Source organism: Ciconia boyciana, chromosome 1, assembly GCF_034638445.1.
Source record: "Ciconia boyciana chromosome 1, ASM3463844v1, whole genome shotgun sequence".
NCBI classification, from domain to species: Eukaryota; Metazoa; Chordata; class Aves; order Ciconiiformes; family Ciconiidae; genus Ciconia; species Ciconia boyciana.
In genome coordinates this window covers 67,676,398-67,696,043 of record NC_132934.1, presented here as the reverse complement: position 1 = coordinate 67,696,043, position 19,646 = coordinate 67,676,398, and the positions used below count along the sequence as shown (strand labels likewise).

The window sequence follows — 19,646 nt, the reverse complement described above, 5'->3', positions numbered from 1 at the left end:
CTGAAGCGCACAAGATTCCTGCTACCAATAGTCACCTATTGTTTTGGCGGACTTTAAGTCTGGTTTTATCTTTGCATTTCAAAGGTTTCACTTACATGCTATTCCACTGCTCAGCGTTAGGAAAGAAATATAAAGGTACGTCCTCACTCCAGCTCTCTCCTCCTCCTCCTCAGAGGGCCCACCACCACCTCTGTTGACATGCTGTTGTCACCTCTGCCGCACCGTTGCAGCTCTCGGCAGTACTGCTGCACAATGAGCAGCACAGGGGGTGCCATGACAGACCCTTCTTCCCCATGGCCAGGCCTCTGGCTTCTTCTCCAGCCACACTTGCCTTCACCAAGGTCTCTGGTGGATGCTCCAGTACAGCAGCAGGGAGTGACCACCAGCGTTTTGCACACTCTCCAGGCATCGCTTTGTTGCCCCTTGCCTTTTTCACCTTAAAAACATTGTGGGAGAGCTCTGGTCATCCACCTGAGAGCCGCAGCCCTCCACAAGCCCTGCCCTCATCCATGCCGCCACGCAGGCCACCCCAGGGCTGGCGACCACGTTGACTAGGCCACGCCATGAGGTTCGCAGCACAGTTCACCTATCCCACTATACTTTCCGCTGGGTAAAATCTGGCTGGATGGCCGGGCCCAAAGAGTGGTGGTGAATGGAGTTTACTCCAGTTGGCGGCCGGTCACAAGCGGTGTTCCCCAGGGCTCAGTATTGGGGTCAGTTCTGTTTAATATCTTTATCAATGATCTGGACGAAGGGATTGAGTGCACCCTCAGTAAGTTTGCAGATGACACCAAATTGGGTGGGAGTGTTAATCTGCTTGAGGGTAGGAAGGCTCTGCAGAGGGACCTGGACAGGCTGGATTGATGGGCAGAGGTCAATTGTATGAGGTTTAACAAGGCCAAGTGCAAGGTCCTGCACTTGGGCCACAGCAACCCCATGCAATGCTACAGGCTTGGGGCAGAGTGGCTGGAAAGCTGCCCAGCAGAGAAGGACCTGGGGGTGCTGGTCAACAGCCGGCTGAATATGAGCCAGCAGTGTGCCCAGGTGGCCAAGAAAGCCAACAGCATCCTGGCTTGTATCAGAAATAGCGTGGCCAGCAGGACCAGGGAAGTGATTGTCCACCTGTACTCGGCACCGGTGAGGCCGCACCTCGAATACTGTGTTCAGTTTTGGGCCCCTCACTACAAGAGAGACATTGAGGTGCTGGAGCGTGTCCAGAGAAGGGCAACGAAGCTGGTGCAGGGTCTAGAGCAGAAGTCTTATGAGGAGGGGCTGAGGGAACTGGGGTTGTTCAGTCTGGAGAAGAGGAGGCTCAGGCTGAGACCTTATTGCTTTCCACAACTACCGGAAGGAGGTTGTAGCGGGGTGGGAGTCGGTCTCTTCTCCCAAGTAACAAGCGGTAGGACAAGAGGAAATGGCCTCAAGTTGCGCCAGGGGAGGTTTAGACTGGATATTAGGAAAAATTTATTCACCGAAAGGGTTATCAAGCATTGGAACAGGCTGCCCAGGGAAGTGGTTGAGTCACTGTCCCTGGAGGTATTTAAAGACATGTAGATGTGGTGCTTAGGGACGTGGTTTAGTGGTGGACTTGGCAGTGATAGGTTAACGGTTGGACTTGATGATCTTAAAGGTCTTTTCCAACCTATATGATCCTGTGATTCTGTAACGTGAGATAGCAGGACCTTTTATCGAATGGGAAAGGTTTTGTTTCAGCTTGACAGGGCAGTTCACTGGCAGCCTTAGTCTATGGTCTCTTCAGGCTGGTGCCTGGCCACCGGCCACCCCTGGCTTCTCTCCCCAGCGGCTCATTGTTCTTCAAGGCCGTGGCCCCTTTGCTACCTTGAAGCGGTTATGGCTCTGCTCTCCCCCGGACAGTCACACAGTCCCCGTCATGGCCCTCCAGAATCCCCGCAGGTGTCCGCCGGCGTCCTGCGGGTGCTGGCTGAGGTGGGCCTGTGGAGCACGCAAGGCCTCACGAGGCAGCAGCCGAGGAAGAGGAGGCGAATTCTTCATGCTCCATTTGCGGTTTTGCTCACAGGCCCAGAGCTGCTGCCCCCTGAGCCTGCGCGGTCCTCTCTAGCCCTGGCTTCCTCAGCTCTCCTTCTCTTACTATTTATTTTGATCCTGTGCTGTCCTCCTGCTTTTTTTTTTTTCCAATTTATTTTTTGTTTTATTTTATTTTACACCTTCGATAACTGCTTGGCCATTCTGCTTCTTTTGCACCCCTTCCTCAGCGTGGCAGCTCTGGTCAGATTCCTCCTCGGGGCAGCTGCCAGGGTCAGCCAGGACGCTCCACCGGCAGATGCAGGATGCTTTAGCTCCAGGAGATGCTCTGGGCGGTACAGGACAGCCAGTCTTCACTTCCTACACAGAGCTAAAGAGCAGAAAAGTTAATCTTTTCTAGCACAGCTGGATTGGTTACAAATACTGAAATATAAACTTGAGCATGTTTTAGGGCTGAGAGTTTGGCATTGCCCATGCTGAGTCAAAGTTAAAAACTGCAAACCTAAGAAACCAACAAGGCAACATATTAATATGTAATTTTGTTGGTGAGCCATACTTATCTGTACAGATTTGCATACAAGCAGAACCACCTCTCTAAATGTCTCCATGATTTCCATTCGAGGAATGGGGCTTTAGGGTTGCCACACTGCAGCCCATGCTGTTCAGCTCAGCAAGGCTAGAACATGCACTTGGCTTTACACGCTTGTGTAATTCCAAAGTCCTTCATTTCGTTATCTTTAAAGTCACTTTCAAAGGTTTGATAGGCTCAGATTAGAGTGCTCAGAAGTTGGATCAAATCCTTTCAAGTCAGTCTGGCATTGCCGCAACTAGAGAAGAATTATATCAGACCTGTTCTGTAACGTCTTTATCAAGTGCAGCAAACAACCAAGAAGTTTCACTTGTTTGTTTTTTGCACCAAGGGTTTGTTTTGTGCTTGTACAAAACATGCTTGGGTTTTGATATAAATGTGAATACGGAGGAGCTATGTGTCCTTATATTGGACTCAACTTTGTTCTTGGCTTCACATTCACGTTTTGTCCCTTTATTTTACATTACGGCAAACCTGCTGTTGAACATGCATTGTGCATTTAGCCAGAGATTCAAGAACAAACACTCTCCTGTCTCATCAGAACTTTTTTCCTCCTGCTTTAGTGTGTTTTGTCTTTTTATTTCCTTGCTACTTGTGTTAAGAACACAATGCCCTTGGAAAAACCTTGTTTCGCTGTGTATACCACACCCTTTATATCTGTACTAACTCTAGAGACAGCAAAGCGCAATGCGAAGGTGTTCAGACAGCTTTGGCCCCTGCCAGCTGTTTGTCTTTGTGCATTTCATACATTTTTAATTGTACACACTTCTGTTTGTCCCCAGCTTAATGTTTTCATGAAGAAAGTCTGGTATTCGCTTGATTTGCAGCCATCCACTTCTTCGCAAGCAAAATCCTGTTTCATAACAGCCTTTCTGTAACTTGGGTGCTGGTTATACCACAGAACAATGTTTTAATAAACGTTATTTACATTTTTCAGGGTAGCTAGAGGGGGTTTGGTTTTAATTAGCTGAGTAAGAGAGCCACGAGTGATTATACAGACACAAACAGAGCTGCTACCATCATCTCCCAGCTCCTTACCCATGGCTCCTGTGCCAGCATAGCTATAACAAGGGAAAAAGTAGTACAGGCCCTTGCAGGCAAATATTTTTTGAAAGGGGGGGAGGGAGAAATCGATTAAGATGTTACAGTGTGTATTGTGCCTGGAGTCCTCAATAGTTTTTCCTTACCTGATTAATTGCCTAAGCCAGAGGCAGAAAGTCTCTTTTAGATTTGGGAGGAGCGAAGGGAGTGCGAGCCCTCCTGCCATCCTCCCCTAAGCAATACTTTGGCAGGGGGGGAGCCAGGGAGGTTCTTGTATGGAAACACTGCCTGCTGAGAACCATTTCGATGAGCTATGGGCTCCTTCCTCCCCCATCTTGCTGCTGCTTCCTTCTCCTTCCCTTCCTAACCCTTACTCTCAGCACAAAAGTCACTCAGAATCCCCCTGCTTATGAAACCTGAAAGGAGCAAGGTCCAAGGGACAGAGGGGGATCCCAGGAAGCTCTTTGAGGAGGCACCTCACTCAGTAGCTCAGCCTAGGACATCGCCAGGAACGTGGCCAGCTTGGGTGGCAATAGAACCAGACAAGGCATTAGGCTTGCGGTGCTTGGGAAAACTTGCTAGTAGCCCTGCATCATTTGTTTGGATGAAAACTTCCCAGCACTTTGGACACTTGCAGGAGCTGGTCCCATTGCAAACAGATTTAACTTCCAATGTCAAAGGAAAGCTTCATTCGGCTACAGGCCAAGTGCAAGTAAAAGGCTGATGCATGCAGGCTCTAGCTGGCAGTGTGCTTCTGGTAACTACAGCCTGGAGTGGCTGTGGAGGGGAGAAAAGGGGCATGCCTGTGCTGTCGCCTTGTACTGCTAGGTCCCGCTCTACCACAGAGAATGGGGTCTCAGATTTGCCCACAAACATAAACTGTGATACTGGGCTGGGTGGGATCTGTCCAGGACATCCTGCACTTAGTGGTAAGACAAACCATGCTGTTCACAGCTCTACCCAGAGTCAACGCTGGCAGTCTTCGTGGTCAGTCTCCTGCTTGTCAGACACTGTATATTGCCGCTACTCTCTTCCAGGCTATCTTAACCAAAGAGATGAACACAAGGCTTTTGAATATCTTTATTAGCACAAGCCTGGCCCTTCACAGAGATAAGCATTTGTACTTAAAAAGCTGAGATCACCTAGAAGCAAACTCTTATGTGTAAGAGTGGGACTGGCTTAATAAACATTGTGTGTTGAAAGCAGCAACAATAGTCACTTTATTAAGAGAGTTGCTTCTCTTCTGTGCACAAACTAATAGGTTAGCAGACTACAGTGCTCATGAATGCCTGTCTAAACTCATCGTTTTAGGAACTTCCACTGACTTCAGCAAGCCATGGTGGATCAACTTGTATTTGCACTTGCTAGGACACACATTTGAATTGAAGATCAGCTAGTTCATTCCTCACTTCTCAGCATTATGCCAGTTAAACACAAATGACTAAGCCCAGAACAGCTATCCTGTTTCTCACTGATCACAGCTACCCACACTACCCTGTCTAGCACAAATTCCTGCTGACATCTGAAATTCTCTTCTAACAAAGTCCATGCAGAGGATGAATTAAATAGCTTCTCTGGTCTGCAAGTTTTTCCTAGTTCTCCTGTGTTCCTGTTACCATGAATGGAAACCTTTTCCACAGCTTTGAGAACATGAAAGCTGGGTCGAGCTATGGGGTGATGTTTCCACTTACGTTCCCTGAATGCAGTTTTTCTGAAAGTCATTTTATGGAGTGTAGGGGGGAAATGTCCTGTGCGCCACACCCCCTTTCAGCCGGCTTCATACTATTTATACAATCAGGAACCACAGACCATCTGCAAGAGGTTTAGATCTCAGGAAAGCCAACAGCCACACTAATTCCAAGCTGGTGGGTTCATATTACATGGTCTGATTTGGAGCACATCCTATTTATCTCATGGGGTAGCGACAGTACCTGCATGTGTGCAAGCAGGTACACTTAATTCAGGTGAGAGCATTGAGCAGAAGAAACAGGCTAAGGTGACTTAATGGAAGAGGTCACAGCTATCTCAAGTACAGGAGCACAGTCTTTGGGCTGACTTCCCAGTTCATTTGACATTCATTCCATGCCTTTTTTAAAAAAACAACCAAACAACAACAACAACAACAAAGACGAGAGTCTTGGTTGTACTGACCATTTCTGACTACTATTGGAAATACACCTCGTATGTCTTCCACCATGCATTTTCTGGTATGGGGGATGATGTATTTGGGCTTGCAATGAGCAGGGACAGGTTGTGGGGCAGAGAGGGGACAAGATTAACTTGATGTTAATGGATGGCTGTACCTCCTAGAAGAGCTTTGGGCTCAGGATGAGAAGCCAGGGACGCTTGCTGTTGCAAAGCATCTGTTTTTTCTTCCTCCCTTTTGGTAGGGAATCGGTTGCCATCCTTACACAACAGCCAAGCAGGTATTCATATGCATTTCTGTAGTGCTTAATGACATTGCAGATAGTAACCATAATCACTAGTTGATTATGAAGAAAGCCTTGTTCTTCTGTCCTAATGATTACAAAACTCTCTAACCATACACAGCTAGACAGACTTGCACATGCCCACAACACCACAAATCAACAGGTTTTACCAATGCCTTTAAACTGGAATTAACCACAGATGAGACCTCAGGGTACTTCCATCACAGTCGCATTGAGAAGCTGCTCTCAGTCACACACCAATGGCCGCTGGATGAGCGGTTGCTAATGCCAAGGCTGAACAGCCTAGATTGGCAAGGCAGAGACTGGCTGCAGCGAAGTCCCACCACTCTGTACCTCAGCTCCCTAGCTCCAAAATGGGATATGCCGTAAGCAAATAGCTTAAAGGTCTCGGTGGAAGTCAGGGAGACCTAGAAATTGAAGCCACATTTTCTGGTCTCTATCCTGTGCCTCTGTAAGACAAATAAGGAATTTGTCTTCATGTCTAAATTATTAATGTATTGTAAAAAATACAACTACCTCAGTCCATCACCCTTAGATTTCACTCTTGTAAACTCTTTATTTTTTATGTGTAAAGCACATGCTAATATATCACTTGGATGCCTTTGAAGAAATGAACTCAGTATGGGACGACAGTGCTGGGAGGGATATTCATAAAGATTAATGCTAGCTTAGCCTCTACAAGCTGCCTCTGCTGGACTTCTCTAGGCATAATTAAAAGCAGCCAAGTGAGATTTCTCCTCGCAAGGCCTACTGCAGGAGCCCATCTCTTCCCTCTGGCTGCAGAGGCAGGGTAAGGAAAATGGCTTCCCTAGGCTAACACCAGCCTTTGTGAAAATCTCTCGTTGAAAGCAGGAGAACACAAGGATTGTAGAGCACCAAACCCAACATCTGTCTGCTATTGAGGGAGGAGTTTAATTTTATTTTAGTTTAGGCTTGTACCAGCTGGCCGTGGGAGCGGGAGAGAACCTGGCACCGAATGTGCTGTGCGAAGATTGGGATGTCTCTTGCATGCTCCATGCCTGCCTCTCGCTGGGAGAATGGATGACCTGTGATAAGCATTTGAGCTCCTCGGGAATTACATCTGCTGCACAGTCCTGCCAAATGCACTTTGCAAATAAAACTCAATTGTTCATTTGCCATGTTCACTTGTGTAGCTCTTCAACCTACAGCAGAGCTTGAACACCCAAGGCTCAGCAAACAGACCACTCCACGATTCACCCATTTTAACTTGCTGCTCTGGTCAGGTCTAAAAATAAATGGATCATTCAGGGAAGGGTTATATAAAACTAAAGGGTCCGTATTGGGCAAAGGACAGTTATTTTCCACAAAGAATTACAAGTGTTGGCTGTCTTCTACATTTACCCCTTGTGCAAGACAAGTAGACTTGCGCAAGTCTTGGATAACCACTACAAGCAGGAGGAACAATATCTTACAGATTATTGCTCATATTAGAGTATGAATACTTGAGCTCATATTAGGGTATGAATACTCGAGCCTCTCTGATATAAACCACCATTATTTTACATTTATGGATCCCACTGAATTAATTATTGAATGATAACAAGGTTGTCGCTAGATCACACAGCAATGAGGGCCTTTATAGCAACGGCTTTTGAAAAATATGCTGTGGGTAAGGATCGGGGGGGGTTGGCTGTGTTCTGCCCCCGTCCCCTGCCTTCTTCCCTCCCCTTGGAGACAAAGGTGGGCTTGGTTAAAGGAGAAAATAATTTATCTGGTCACATCCTTTTCTGACAGAAGTTCTTTCAGAGGAGCTGAGATGCCCTGCAAGGTCTGCAGGGAATACAGATGGGCCCATTAAAGTGTCAAGGTTTCCTGGAGAACTACAGCTTTCCACTGACAAATCAGCTCTGCGGTGGCTTTGGCAGATAGTTTACCTTAACCGGCCACCGGATAGCAGACCCGTACGGAAATTTTCCCATTCCCTTCACAGCCTGTGCTGAGCTCAAACCAGCTTATAATGATACATCTCTGATGGAACAGCAGGAGAGAAAACAGAAATGTCAGCAATGAAATGCTCCCCGACTGCAATGACAGGAGCCTCAACTTCTGAGCTGATGGGGTGACAGACGAGGAAGCAGCTTCGCTCTTAACCTGAGCGCAATTTGTTCCCACAAGCTTACCTGAAATGCTGGAGAGCAACAAACTAGATCTGTGAGCTATTTCAACTCCTACACATGCAAGTTTTCTCAGACAGTTTTCTTCTGCTTACCCTTTGCAGAAAACACTGTAGTGTTCCCAGACTGCATCAATGACAGTGCAGTGGGGAGGAAGATATTTGCACTTCCTCATCTGGACAAGTTTAGTCCTGCTTTACTTCAAGTACTTACTGCCTTTAAGATGTTCAGATCCCACCATCTCTAATTTACATACTTAAGCCTAATGCATTTAGTAAGGAGGTGTATTAAGTATGCCCACTCCTCCTGTTGAAATTTGACCACAAGCAGCTCTATGGATTTTATTCACATTTATGGGATCCTATAATTTTGCTGCTACACTGTTGATAAACATCAGTATCATCAAACGATGTATTTCAGGATTCCCACATATATAGTCCCAGGCTCTGAGACTTTCAGTCCTCTCCTGAGATTCTCTTGCCTTTTCAAAACCAAGAGTTAAAATGAATGAACAGACATGCCCCACCTCACACACACCATGCACACACGCATGCAGGGAACTGCATTTCAACTACGCAGTTTTCAAAAATTCTCCTATTTTTGCCAATTCCAGCAGAGCTAGAGCTGGGAGGGACAGGGTGGGGGGAATTTCTGAAAATCCAGTCCAACTTAGAAAAGCCTTTAATTACTAAGCAGGGCATTTCACCATCTTTCTTTTGCACCTTTTTTGTTGCAGGCACCCATCTCTCTTCTCTATCGACCTCTCTTCTTATGGGACATGCTAACTGACAGACTGGAGAGCATGAGTTTCATTCCAGCTTTTTAACCCTGAGTTCAAATATCAGAGCAACCCATGTCAAGAGGAAAGGGACTGTTGGCTGCAGTTAATCCCACGCTTCCCATTTTGCTGCCAACAGGATCCCACCCCCTTCTCCCCACTCCTCCCTGTGCACTCCAGATACCAAGGGAGAGCAACCCAGGCTGCCTAGCAAACGCCACCCCGCTAAGAGCTAAACTTCACTGCAATCCCATTTCTTCCCTTCGATCAGTCACACTTTCCACCTAAGCCTTGAAAATCAAGAGCTAGTCAGGCTCGGCCCAGTCAGACTTTTGTGTCGGGGGAGGCAGAAGGGCAGGTTTTGAGAGCGGACCCTCACATCCCCTCTCCCCCTCTTTGCTCCAGCAAGTTCCTAGTACCAGGAGTCACTACCAGGTGAATCATTTTGTTTGACTTGTTCCCTTTACGAAACATGCCCTCCAGGTCCAGATCAACTCTTCTGCTTGAGACTCGAATCTCTCAGTTCCTCTGCAAGGAGAAAGTGACACCAACCATTATTCTCACAGTTTTATTTGTAAAGGACATAGCATGAAAAGCTGTATTTCAATGTACTTCAAAACCTGAAAAACCCATGTCAGTTTGTGGTATGTATGTTAAAGTGCTTGATATAACAATACTTTTACTAATGTCGTCTTGAAAATAATCCAGTTCTTATTCAGTTAGTAATAATGTAAAGACAAAATATACTTAATGGAGACATTTAAGGATCATTTTAAGCTATACAGGGCACATTTGTACATTTCAAGTAACATACAATATTTCCCCTTAAGATGCACACCTTCATTTGATTGAAAGAAGGAATTTTTTCACATATGCCGTTGCGCAACTATTCTAAAAAGACATTTTTGAACAATGATATCTAATTACACAAACCAACTCGGAATAAACATGAGTAGATTTTTCACTAAACAGTAGAATTCCATTCTTTTCAGAGAATTATAAATACACATTTTGTACACAGTGAGGCATTTGATTCTCTGACTCCCTCAAGTTACCATGCTGGATGTTGGTATAACAGGACTATGCAAACTCAGACATCTGCAGACAAGTATTGGATAGGATTTTTTTTTTAAAAAAAGCAGATACCAGAGAGCTTTGGTCTTTTCCAAGATTCCCTTTCTCAACCAAAGAAGGTGCTTTAACACTGAAGTAAAAACGGTGTTAGCTTAGAAGAATCCTGATGGGTTTCTCACCATTCTAGTGGGTAGAATGATTTCTGTAAACCTTACAGAAAAAAACCTCACAGTTTCCAATAAACAAAAGTAGTCTACTAAAAAAAATAATCATATATGGTAGAATAAAAATTCACTACAAAGAACCGTACTCCCAAGGTTGTCAAATAACTAGCCTTCCAGGAATCTGAGGCACTCAGCTGTGCCCCTTTCAACATATCTTAGGGTGTTTTATTGCCTACAAGGAAATATTAGACATACATAATTTTTATTGTATTATTATTAATATGATGTGAAACCTGACAAAACCAAACAAGTCAACGCTTGCTGAAAAGCTGACGTGAAGTTGTGTTGAAGTTAAGTGCTAAAGGTTCCTTAATGTAATTTGAAATGGGGAAAGGCCCTGTTTTAAAATTTCTCAGGTTTTGATTTATTTTAACTTAAGAAAGACTTTATGTAGTTATTGCCCTTTTCTCTGTGTGTGGTTTATTCATCTATGCTTGACCTTTAGAGGTGCCTACATTTCTACTTTATCCTGCTTGCACTTAACCCGTGTCATGTCAGATGAATGTTACGACTGGTTAAGTCATAAATAGTCTTTGGAGAAGTATGCAGCAGTATACTTTTGAGAAGTATCCAGCTAGCAAATCCAGATGATGCTGCAAAGAAATCCAAGGACTAAAGAGGTTATTATTTCAGTAAAATGAAAGTCACTTAGACTGGGTTGGGCGTGAAAAAATCATGTATAGCAGTCATTAGACATAAAAGGCCTGAGTTGTAATAGAAATCAAAACATCCTAAGCAGTCATTACCAAATAATGCTGCCACATGGTTTCTGGTGCTAAATGTATAATTTATTGATAGAGTTAAGTACTAGGGACGCATTTTCAATTGCTGCTGAAGTGTTGTCATGCATCTTCTGCTGACTTTAAGCAGACTTGCTGGCCACACAGAAAACACTAACACCCCAAATTTCACATTTCTGGAAACCTAAGAGAGATGTCACACAGCCATGGGCTCTGGCTACTAACTCATGACACCATTCACAGCCTTTACGCTACTTACTCACACCCACAGTAGTGACATGGCAGTGCTGCCTACAGTATTTGGGATGAGTTTAGTCAGTTTAAGGAAGTACAAGCCCAGGAGGAAAGAATGGTTATTAAAAGCTGGAACCCTCATTGAAGTCAATGACTCCCTGACAGTGTTATTTTACTTCTTTCTTACAAACAAAAAAACTTCTATAACATAAAACTCTCCCTTCTAATGAAACAAAGTCACACGAAGAGTTTTCTTCTAGCTGGGAATATGACATGAAACTTTGACACTAAAGTGAGTGCTGTTATAAGAACTGGACAGCAGAAGGACCACAGGAAAGTAGAGAAGCTTGACAGAAGGCAGGTGAGAAAGCAAACCCTAATTTTCATCCTCTTTCCTTTTCCTTAGCTCTCATCCCTCTCTCTGCCACGTGCACACTATACCAAGACCTCCTACTGCCCACCATTCCCAAGTCCCTCCTAATGCCACTTGAGAACACAGTGCAAGGTAATACACTTACAGTACCAGTTAGGGGCCTTTCCCAAGCCATAGCTGACAGTGAGACATCCACAGAAATCCACTGACGAAATGGCCAAGATCATAGGGAATAAACAAGTGAAAACAAACACCTGTATTTAAACTAACCTCCGAAAACTAAAACCCGATGAAGCTAACTATGCCCTCAGATCCTTCCAACTCCCATCCACAAGAACGGAAAATACACTCTGTATTTGCTGCATGGTATCCACAAGAAGATTTTAATGTAATCTGTTGTTAAATTTTTAGCATACAGGGTTTCAGTTGCTCACAGTTCCTCTTCAAGACCTGTATCTATATACAAATGCTGTATTAGTAACACATTAACTGGAAAGAGTGTAGGAGAGAAGCCTCAAAATACCAAAGTGAGATTCTTTTTCTTCTTCCTTTTGCTTAATTTTTTTTGTTTGTTGTTGTAGCTGGATAATTTAAAAAAAAAAAAGTAATCAAAGATCCTGTACTTCCTAGGAACACTCATTCTGCAGGATAAAGGAAGACTCATAACCTGTCAGCATTTCAAAACCAGCTGATATAGTTCAGTAGCACAGCAACATCGGTGTCTGTGGCTCTACAGCAATGATTCTTCTCACGTACAGCAAGAATTTGGTATGAACCAAATTCCTCAACATGGGAAAAAAAAAAAGAAGTCATTCACAACACAAACTGGCTGAGGGCTAGGGGGAATCATCAGAACATCTAGCCAGGCAAGGGACACACCGGGCAAGGCAAGCAAGCCGTCGTTCCCCATCTCAGGCTGCAGCAGCACCGCTTAAAAAGGTCTCATACTCCCAGGCTCCATGGCTGACAGCAGTCCTCCTCTCCAGTGTTTAAGCATTTCAACACTTGTCTCCCCTTTTGGAGATCAACAGAAGTGACACAAAAGACCTTACAGAAGAAAACATGACGACTCACAACTTCCGTGCATGGAAAGGGTTGAGTCTTTAAACAAACAAAAAACTAACAGAGACCATGTACAGTAGGGTAAAACAGCATATGCTTACAACATTTCCAAGAGTGAGACAATCACAATGGCTACATAAGGATATTTGCTGTATTAATTTGCAATACCTGAAAAAAGCCCTGCTGAGTTTGCGCTGTATTTACACATTGATTGGCTTCTTCCTTGCAAGCAAGTAGCGGCATCCCTTCCCACCTCAGTCCTTCCCTCCCCCTACTCCTTCCCCTGGGTTTAAGCTACTCATAGTCAGAACAAGAACATTCAGTCTAAGAAAAATTTCTTAGAGTAATATAATTTCTTAAAGAAGATAGCATATTTACACACATCTAACACATGAAAATACTCTATTTTATACTAAATTTCTGTTTCAAATAAACTACAATACTGCATCTTAGCTTTCTGCAGCTTTAGAGGACAGTCCCCGTCGGGCACAAACTGGCTTTCCCACTCCTGCTTCAACCAGCAGCTTTGCCTTACAGTGGTGCACTACCATCGCGTTCAAGTCCTGACAGGTCTCCAATTGTGGTTTGCTTGCTTGGGAAAGGAATAATGAAGTTCTCAGCAAAGCCATGCTAAACATCCACTCCTTTAATGAGCGATCCTTCTAGGATGATGTTGAAATCTTGCAATGTCTGTAGGATTCGGATAAGGGAGTTGACAGTCATGCGGTCCCGTAGGAGAGCATTCTCCTCATACATCCTCGTAATGGGCGGGCACTCTGCCAGCAATGGGATCCACTGAGGGAGCAAGTGGTCCCTGCAAAGGGGATGAAACAAATTATTTTAGCACCAAGTACAACATATCTCAAACTGAAATTCTTTTCCAAGAACACAACCCAAAACGTGCAGTCTCTTTTTGCGGGTGATGCATGTTGTTTGCACATAAAAGTTTCCTGTGTAGTCATAACCCTTGATTTTGTTAGTAAAATACAGGTAACTGAACATACTGTAGGAATTGAGATGAAAGATATCAGCAGAATTGGACAATTGACTTTGGAAGAATTCAGCAACATTTTCAGATCAGGAACAGGGGAAGTAAAACTCAGGAAAAACCAATAGACTTTTCCAACTGGTTTTCCATGTATCCAGACAGACAAGACAAAAATGGTACTTATTTCTAGACATACCAACTTCCACCCTCCAAAATACAACTAAGCCCCCCCTGCCCCTCCCTAAGTGCAAGACAGAAAGCATCCTATTAAGAAAGAAAGATTCATCTAGAATAGTTTTGTCAAAATTATAACAGACATCTCATTTTCATAGGCAAAGTGATTCAATGAGGATTTAGAAATGTACCAGCTCTTGCAAAGGAACTCTGCATTCCCAAAGCCAGCACTTCATCAAAAATACGATTTCAAGACAGATTTCATACATATTACTGTCAAGTTAACAGTTATAAAAGAGCTCAAAACATTTTTAGCAGTTTAGACACTAGCTATGTGTCATTACTGCTTCTTTGCTCCATTTTTTCATGTAGTATTAAAGCTGCCTAAAATAGGTACTGGATAATAGATAGGTATGAGATGTCTTAAAATGGAAAACTAAAGGTAATAACAATGGTGTAAAAATATTCTTCTAGTCTAATGCAAGAGGACACATATAACAAAGAGCAGTTAGGTACCTTGTGCCCAGGCAAACCAGAATTTGGAATTTGCCGTCCTTTCCAATGTTCCGTGGAGCTGTATTGATGGCATTCACATAATGACAGAAGGTTTTGCATGAAGACCTCTGAAGCAAAAGGGCCTCCTCATTGTCTCCAATCTGGTCACTGGTTTCAAAATAAGCAACAGCTTTCTCTGTAGTAGGAAGAAAAATCAGAACCCAGTGAGCAGAAGTACTTCATTGTGACATAAAATTACACAAGGGAATCCTCAGAAAACCAACCTGCCGAGAGCTATTGCGCAGTTTATATATGGATTCCTCACTCTGAAGACCATAGGTAGGTGGTGATATCCACCTTTGCTACATAGCAGTGGTCAGCAGACTGGTTGATGTCTAATACAGTTAGGTAACATCAAGGAACTGCACCAGAGTACCTATCAATGGTTTCATTGTAAGTGATACCATCAGCTTTGATTTTTCACCTTTTCTGAGTAAGAACTTACCCTCAGGCTAAGTATCTCAACTTGCGAGCATGTTTTAAGGAAATAAGCACGTCTTAAATTACCGCAACATAGGCCCACAGGTAAGCATCACCAGAAGACCAGTGCAGTGATTAGGAGAGTTTTCATAAACAACTAGAAATCTAAACCTTTCACTCCCTGCCCTTTCTGAACTCCCCCCCAACATCAATTGCTACTCTACCGCAACCTCCAGCCTACTTTCTTTCTGGGTAGAAAAGCAGCTGTTTGAACATTCATCTATGAATAAATGACTAGAATTTGATGTGCTCTTAAATTTCTGCACAGATTCACACTCATCCCTTATATAGAGTTTAGTATTTCTCATCTTCCACTTTGTTTCTCATTGACTTTAAGCAACCTGGAGCAGGTGCTAGGCAGGAACAAATGGCACACTAGCTGACGAGAATCCGAGGTCTGTGCGTGAGTAGTCATTTTGCCCTAATCTTTCTTCTCCTGCCTCCAAATCACATACCAGCTTACCTATGAAATCCCAGATGAAGACATTCTTATGAAAAATGCGAGCCGATTTGAATCCATGGTGGAAGACCTGCTCCAGTGCTGCGACCAGACCGTTTTCTCCACACAACAGAATGGTAAGGCTCCCTCTCTGTGGGAAAGGGAGAGTCTGTAAGCACAACTTGCCTTGTTTGTATGCCAGAAGCTTCAAATCTAAAGGTTAACAGTCTCTACTGGTACTTCAGTTCCATTTCTGTTTATAAAAATATTTACATGCATTGTAGATACTAGGCAAGTAATGAAAAGTAGGAAGTACCTCTTTCTCTGGCTTGTGAAAGTGTTTCACAATATTGTTCACGGCTTCCCCGATTCCCTCTTGGATCTGTCCCGCATTAGGCTCTGTGAAATGATGGAGAGCATACTAGCTGAAGATACCAACTTTAAAACATTCATCAAATTCTCATGATAACGTAGCTTGAACTGCAGGAATTATTCTGTATCTTTAGAGTTCAAGCAATCATTTGTCTTGGGTAAACCTGAGCCTTAATTACAAGCAACTGATGAGCAACCCTGGAATAGTCAAATAAATTGCCCTACTTAAGAATGCACAACCCAAGGATCTGGCTTAATAAATATTTTATTTGAGTTAATCACATCTTGCTCATCACAGAGTACAGCAACCCTCACATGAAGAGACATGGGCTGAAAGGTTGTAGCCCAGTCATTTGACTCACTTCTATGTGACAGAGGCCAGAAAACCCAGCACTCATTAATTCCTGACTTGAACCCACAATGTTTATTGAGCCAAAACAAGTATCTATTTTAGGCACATGGCTAGTCCTTGTACCAGCATAAGGGGCCACAGGCACAGAATATTCCTTATTAATGGTTCCAAGAGTAAGTTATCTTCTGTGTTAAAATGTATGCCATGTTTCTGCTCTGAATCTGTTTAGCTGTATGCCTCTGCTACTGAATCATGCTATGCCTCCACCTGCTACCATCTCATCTTCCTGTGCAGGTACCTGCAGAAAATCATCTAGTCCCTCATCCACTTTCTGATTAAAACAGACCGAACTTTTAAAACTTCATTTTCAGCAGATGTTTTCCAGACTTCAGTTATTTTCATGGTTCTTCTATGAGTCCTTTCTAGTTTTTCAGACATATGTAGGTTGCTATCAGCTTGTCCTACAATTGTTATTTTGGAAGCATAGAGTAATTCAGTATCATTTTAGTACATGATGACCTCCACAGTCTTTGGCAGATGTAACACAGAGCCTCATGTAGCTCACAAGACCAATGAATTATTGGGCCTTAGTGTTCTCAGACCTAAGGGAATGCTCTGCAAGTAGCTCTGGTGCCCACTCCTCCAGCTGATATGGACTCACACATGTGAAGAGCTGCAGTGGTCCCGTGGTGGTTTTTAAATGCTGCATTACTCTTGGAAGCTAATCTTTCCTTGCTTGACATTTCAGGAGTCATGCCCTCTAATTTTAAAGGAGCTGGGCAGATTTATGAACAGGATCTACACTGTGCTCATCTGTATGCTTTAGCGGAGAATGCCTCACGTGGCCTTTACAGTCCCATGCCCTGTTGCAGCCAGGTGCAGTTACTCATAAAAGCTAATTTCAGGGATGTGAAGTTGATGTCCCCTAGGGTCCCTCTGGAGATGTGCTCCTCCAGAAGGCAGTTCACAACATCCACATCCATGCTCTGAACTGCCCTTCAGAGAGGACTGTCTTCCCACTGACTGCAAAGTGAGCTGGGAAGCTGAGCAGCGTCAGCTACTGCAAATTCTGCTGCCTCCTCCTCCCTCATCTCATATCTCCATGCTCCAAGGAAAGAGATTATTATCTCTCAACTGTCAAATGGGAACATTGAAAGAGGCAACGGGTACAGTCACAGAGCAAGCTGCAGACACACAAACCGGGGCAGGAAAAACTCATCAGCTCACAGCTGTTCCTTTGCACCAAGCTGTGCTTCAGTAGGAGCTCTCCTGTTCACAGGAGCTTTATTTCTCAGCAGTTGGTGCCCCATTTTCTAGGGTCCTGGGGACAAAGGAAAGGACTTACTGGTGTTCTTCCCTGTGAGGGAAGTGATGCTCAGTCGTCGAGCTGTGGTAGGAGATTTCTGCTGGGGTGGGGTACGGCACTGCTTTCCCAGCTCTTCATCAGACGTGGAGGACACCAGCTCTCCAATGAGTATTCGCTCCAAACTGCCATCGTCAACGCCCTTTCCCAGCCATCGCCCGCAGGGAAACCTGCCATGCAGCCAGCACAAGCACAGGTCAGCCACACAAGTAGTCCAGCTTGATCTCAAAGTTAGAGGGACAGCTAGCACCCATAAACGCTGCTAACAGGCAGGGAATACTCTATAGCCAGAAACATTTCACAAACCAGAACCCAGCAGGCAACATCCCCTGCACCACCACTGATAGGACCAAACCAGAAAACTACATTCACCTCCCTCCTTAGGAAAAGGGAAATATGCAAAGCTTGCGTGAAAGCACGGGACAAAAGAAAGTGTTATACGCATATTTCATGGGACACATCTTGATTTCTGCTGGGTTATTTTTCACTTGCAACCACAACTGATATTCAGCCTTTAAAAGTATTGTGATGATTAACAATTAAATCCCCACACAGAATTCCCACCCAACTGAAGCTGTGACATCTCCTCATACTCAAACCTCACCACACATTTTATTCCTGTACCTTTTGTCCCCATCCACAGTCCTAATGAAATCCATGCACATGTCCATACCCCCAGTCCTTATATCCCATTTCTTCCTACTTTCCCACGCACGCTGTGGCCAACGCTGAGCTCTGGAGCTCACCGCTCTGAATTACAGTTTTCCAAGTCCACACTTAGAAAAAAAATTAAGTCTGCTTAGCCAGATGTTTTGTAAAACCAGTGGTGAGTTAGGAGATCATTTCAACACAAGAGGTATGTACTCAATAGAAGATTAAGAAATCATCAAAACCTTTTATTTTCTTGTAATCCGAGTTTCTGTACATTTGTTACAGTACTTAGACATTTGAACATTTTTTAAAACAAAAACAAACCAAATATTTGCCCTAAACTGTTATTCCAGCTCTTGGGGTTTTAAAGAGTTCATTTGTGCACAATTTTACCACACTGCTTTAAATCAAGAGATTTAATTATTAGACACAAACATATGAATCACTTCAAAAGTATCCATACTGTCTGTCCTGTCTCAGAGAGATGTAAAGAAAATCCTACATTGAAGTATCATTTAATACTTATCAGATTATTGACTTCAACTAGGGCTTCTGAAATGAGAACCGGGGGTGAGGGAGACCAACCCAACCCTATTGGGTACCCAAATCAGCCCACAGTGCTCCATCAACTGAGAAGATCATGAATGCCTTCTTGCTTTCTCTAGATTTAACAAGTAGGAATTTCAGACAAAGAAAATTAAAACTTGTTGCTTACTTGTACGTGTGTCCTGTTATTTCATTTCTGACCATGACACAATCGACCAGCCACTTGGCTAGTAGCCCTGAGTTGTCATGACCAATCTGAACAGTCGTCAGCTTCCCTAAATTCTGGCACTGAAATAAATAACAGTTTTTACTTAATTTAAAACACAACAGACAACATACACCCCCACCACATGCACACATATGGTCTCAAATGTATGTTGTTGTTCAGTCTCCTTTGATTTATACAGCAAGTATTTTCAACCAAACATGCAGAACGTTTTGAAAAGCAGAATAATTATTTTAACACAGGAGAAAAGAAATACCTTGAAATACAACTATTAAAAGCTTGTGAAGAGATTACATTCTTTGTTGTGAGCACTCACTCTGAATACTTCTGAGAAGTGTTAATTACAAATTTCTGAGCTAAGGTGATAAAAAGGTGTGCTTTTGTAGAAGAAATAGATCTCCAGTACAAACAGCTTTTGAAAAATGCATTTTGAGCACACTGACCTTCAGTTGACTCACTCTACACTATGAAGCAGTCCCTAGATCCTTTGTTATTTTCAAAGATCGATTTGCTTATTGTTGGGCAAGACAAAAATCACTAACATGAGACTCTTAACATCACAAAGAGACAGAAGAAGCAAAACAAGGGACTGTAAATTCCAGTGCAATATGTAATTCTAGGTGGGGCTGGCAGCAACATCTATTAACGTCACCTAAACCCCTCCCTTGCAAGACCTCGGTTTTCATTGCTTCTAATACTGCCAAATAAGCAGCTTGGGCTGACATTTTCCATAGTGGGTGGCTACCCAAGTTGATATTTTAGGAAAGTCCTTTGGCTGAAGCTATTCCAGAACAGT

At 43.6% G+C, this 19,646-nt stretch overlaps 1 protein-coding gene across 5 annotated transcripts in view; it reads right to left on the bottom strand.

Moving 5' to 3' along the window:
* Nucleotides 1–9,564: 9,564 nt before the first annotated feature.
* DENND5B (DENN domain containing 5B) overlaps nt 9,565–19,646 on the bottom strand; it is a 118,283-nt gene continuing 108,201 nt past the window's right edge. For all 5 annotated transcript variants that reach the window (XM_072872603.1, XM_072872612.1, XM_072872622.1 and 2 more), the window contains 6 exons: nt 18,794–18,912; nt 17,410–17,597; nt 15,657–15,739; nt 15,365–15,491; nt 14,383–14,557; nt 9,565–13,518 (listed from right to left, as the gene is read on the bottom strand). In XM_072872603.1, coding sequence (XP_072728704.1) covers nt 13,335–13,518; nt 14,383–14,557; nt 15,365–15,491; nt 15,657–15,739; nt 17,410–17,597; nt 18,794–18,912 — 876 coding nt within the window. In that variant the 3' untranslated portion in view covers nt 9,565–13,334. The remainder of the gene's footprint in view (nt 13,519–14,382; nt 14,558–15,364; nt 15,492–15,656; nt 15,740–17,409; nt 17,598–18,793; nt 18,913–19,646) is intronic.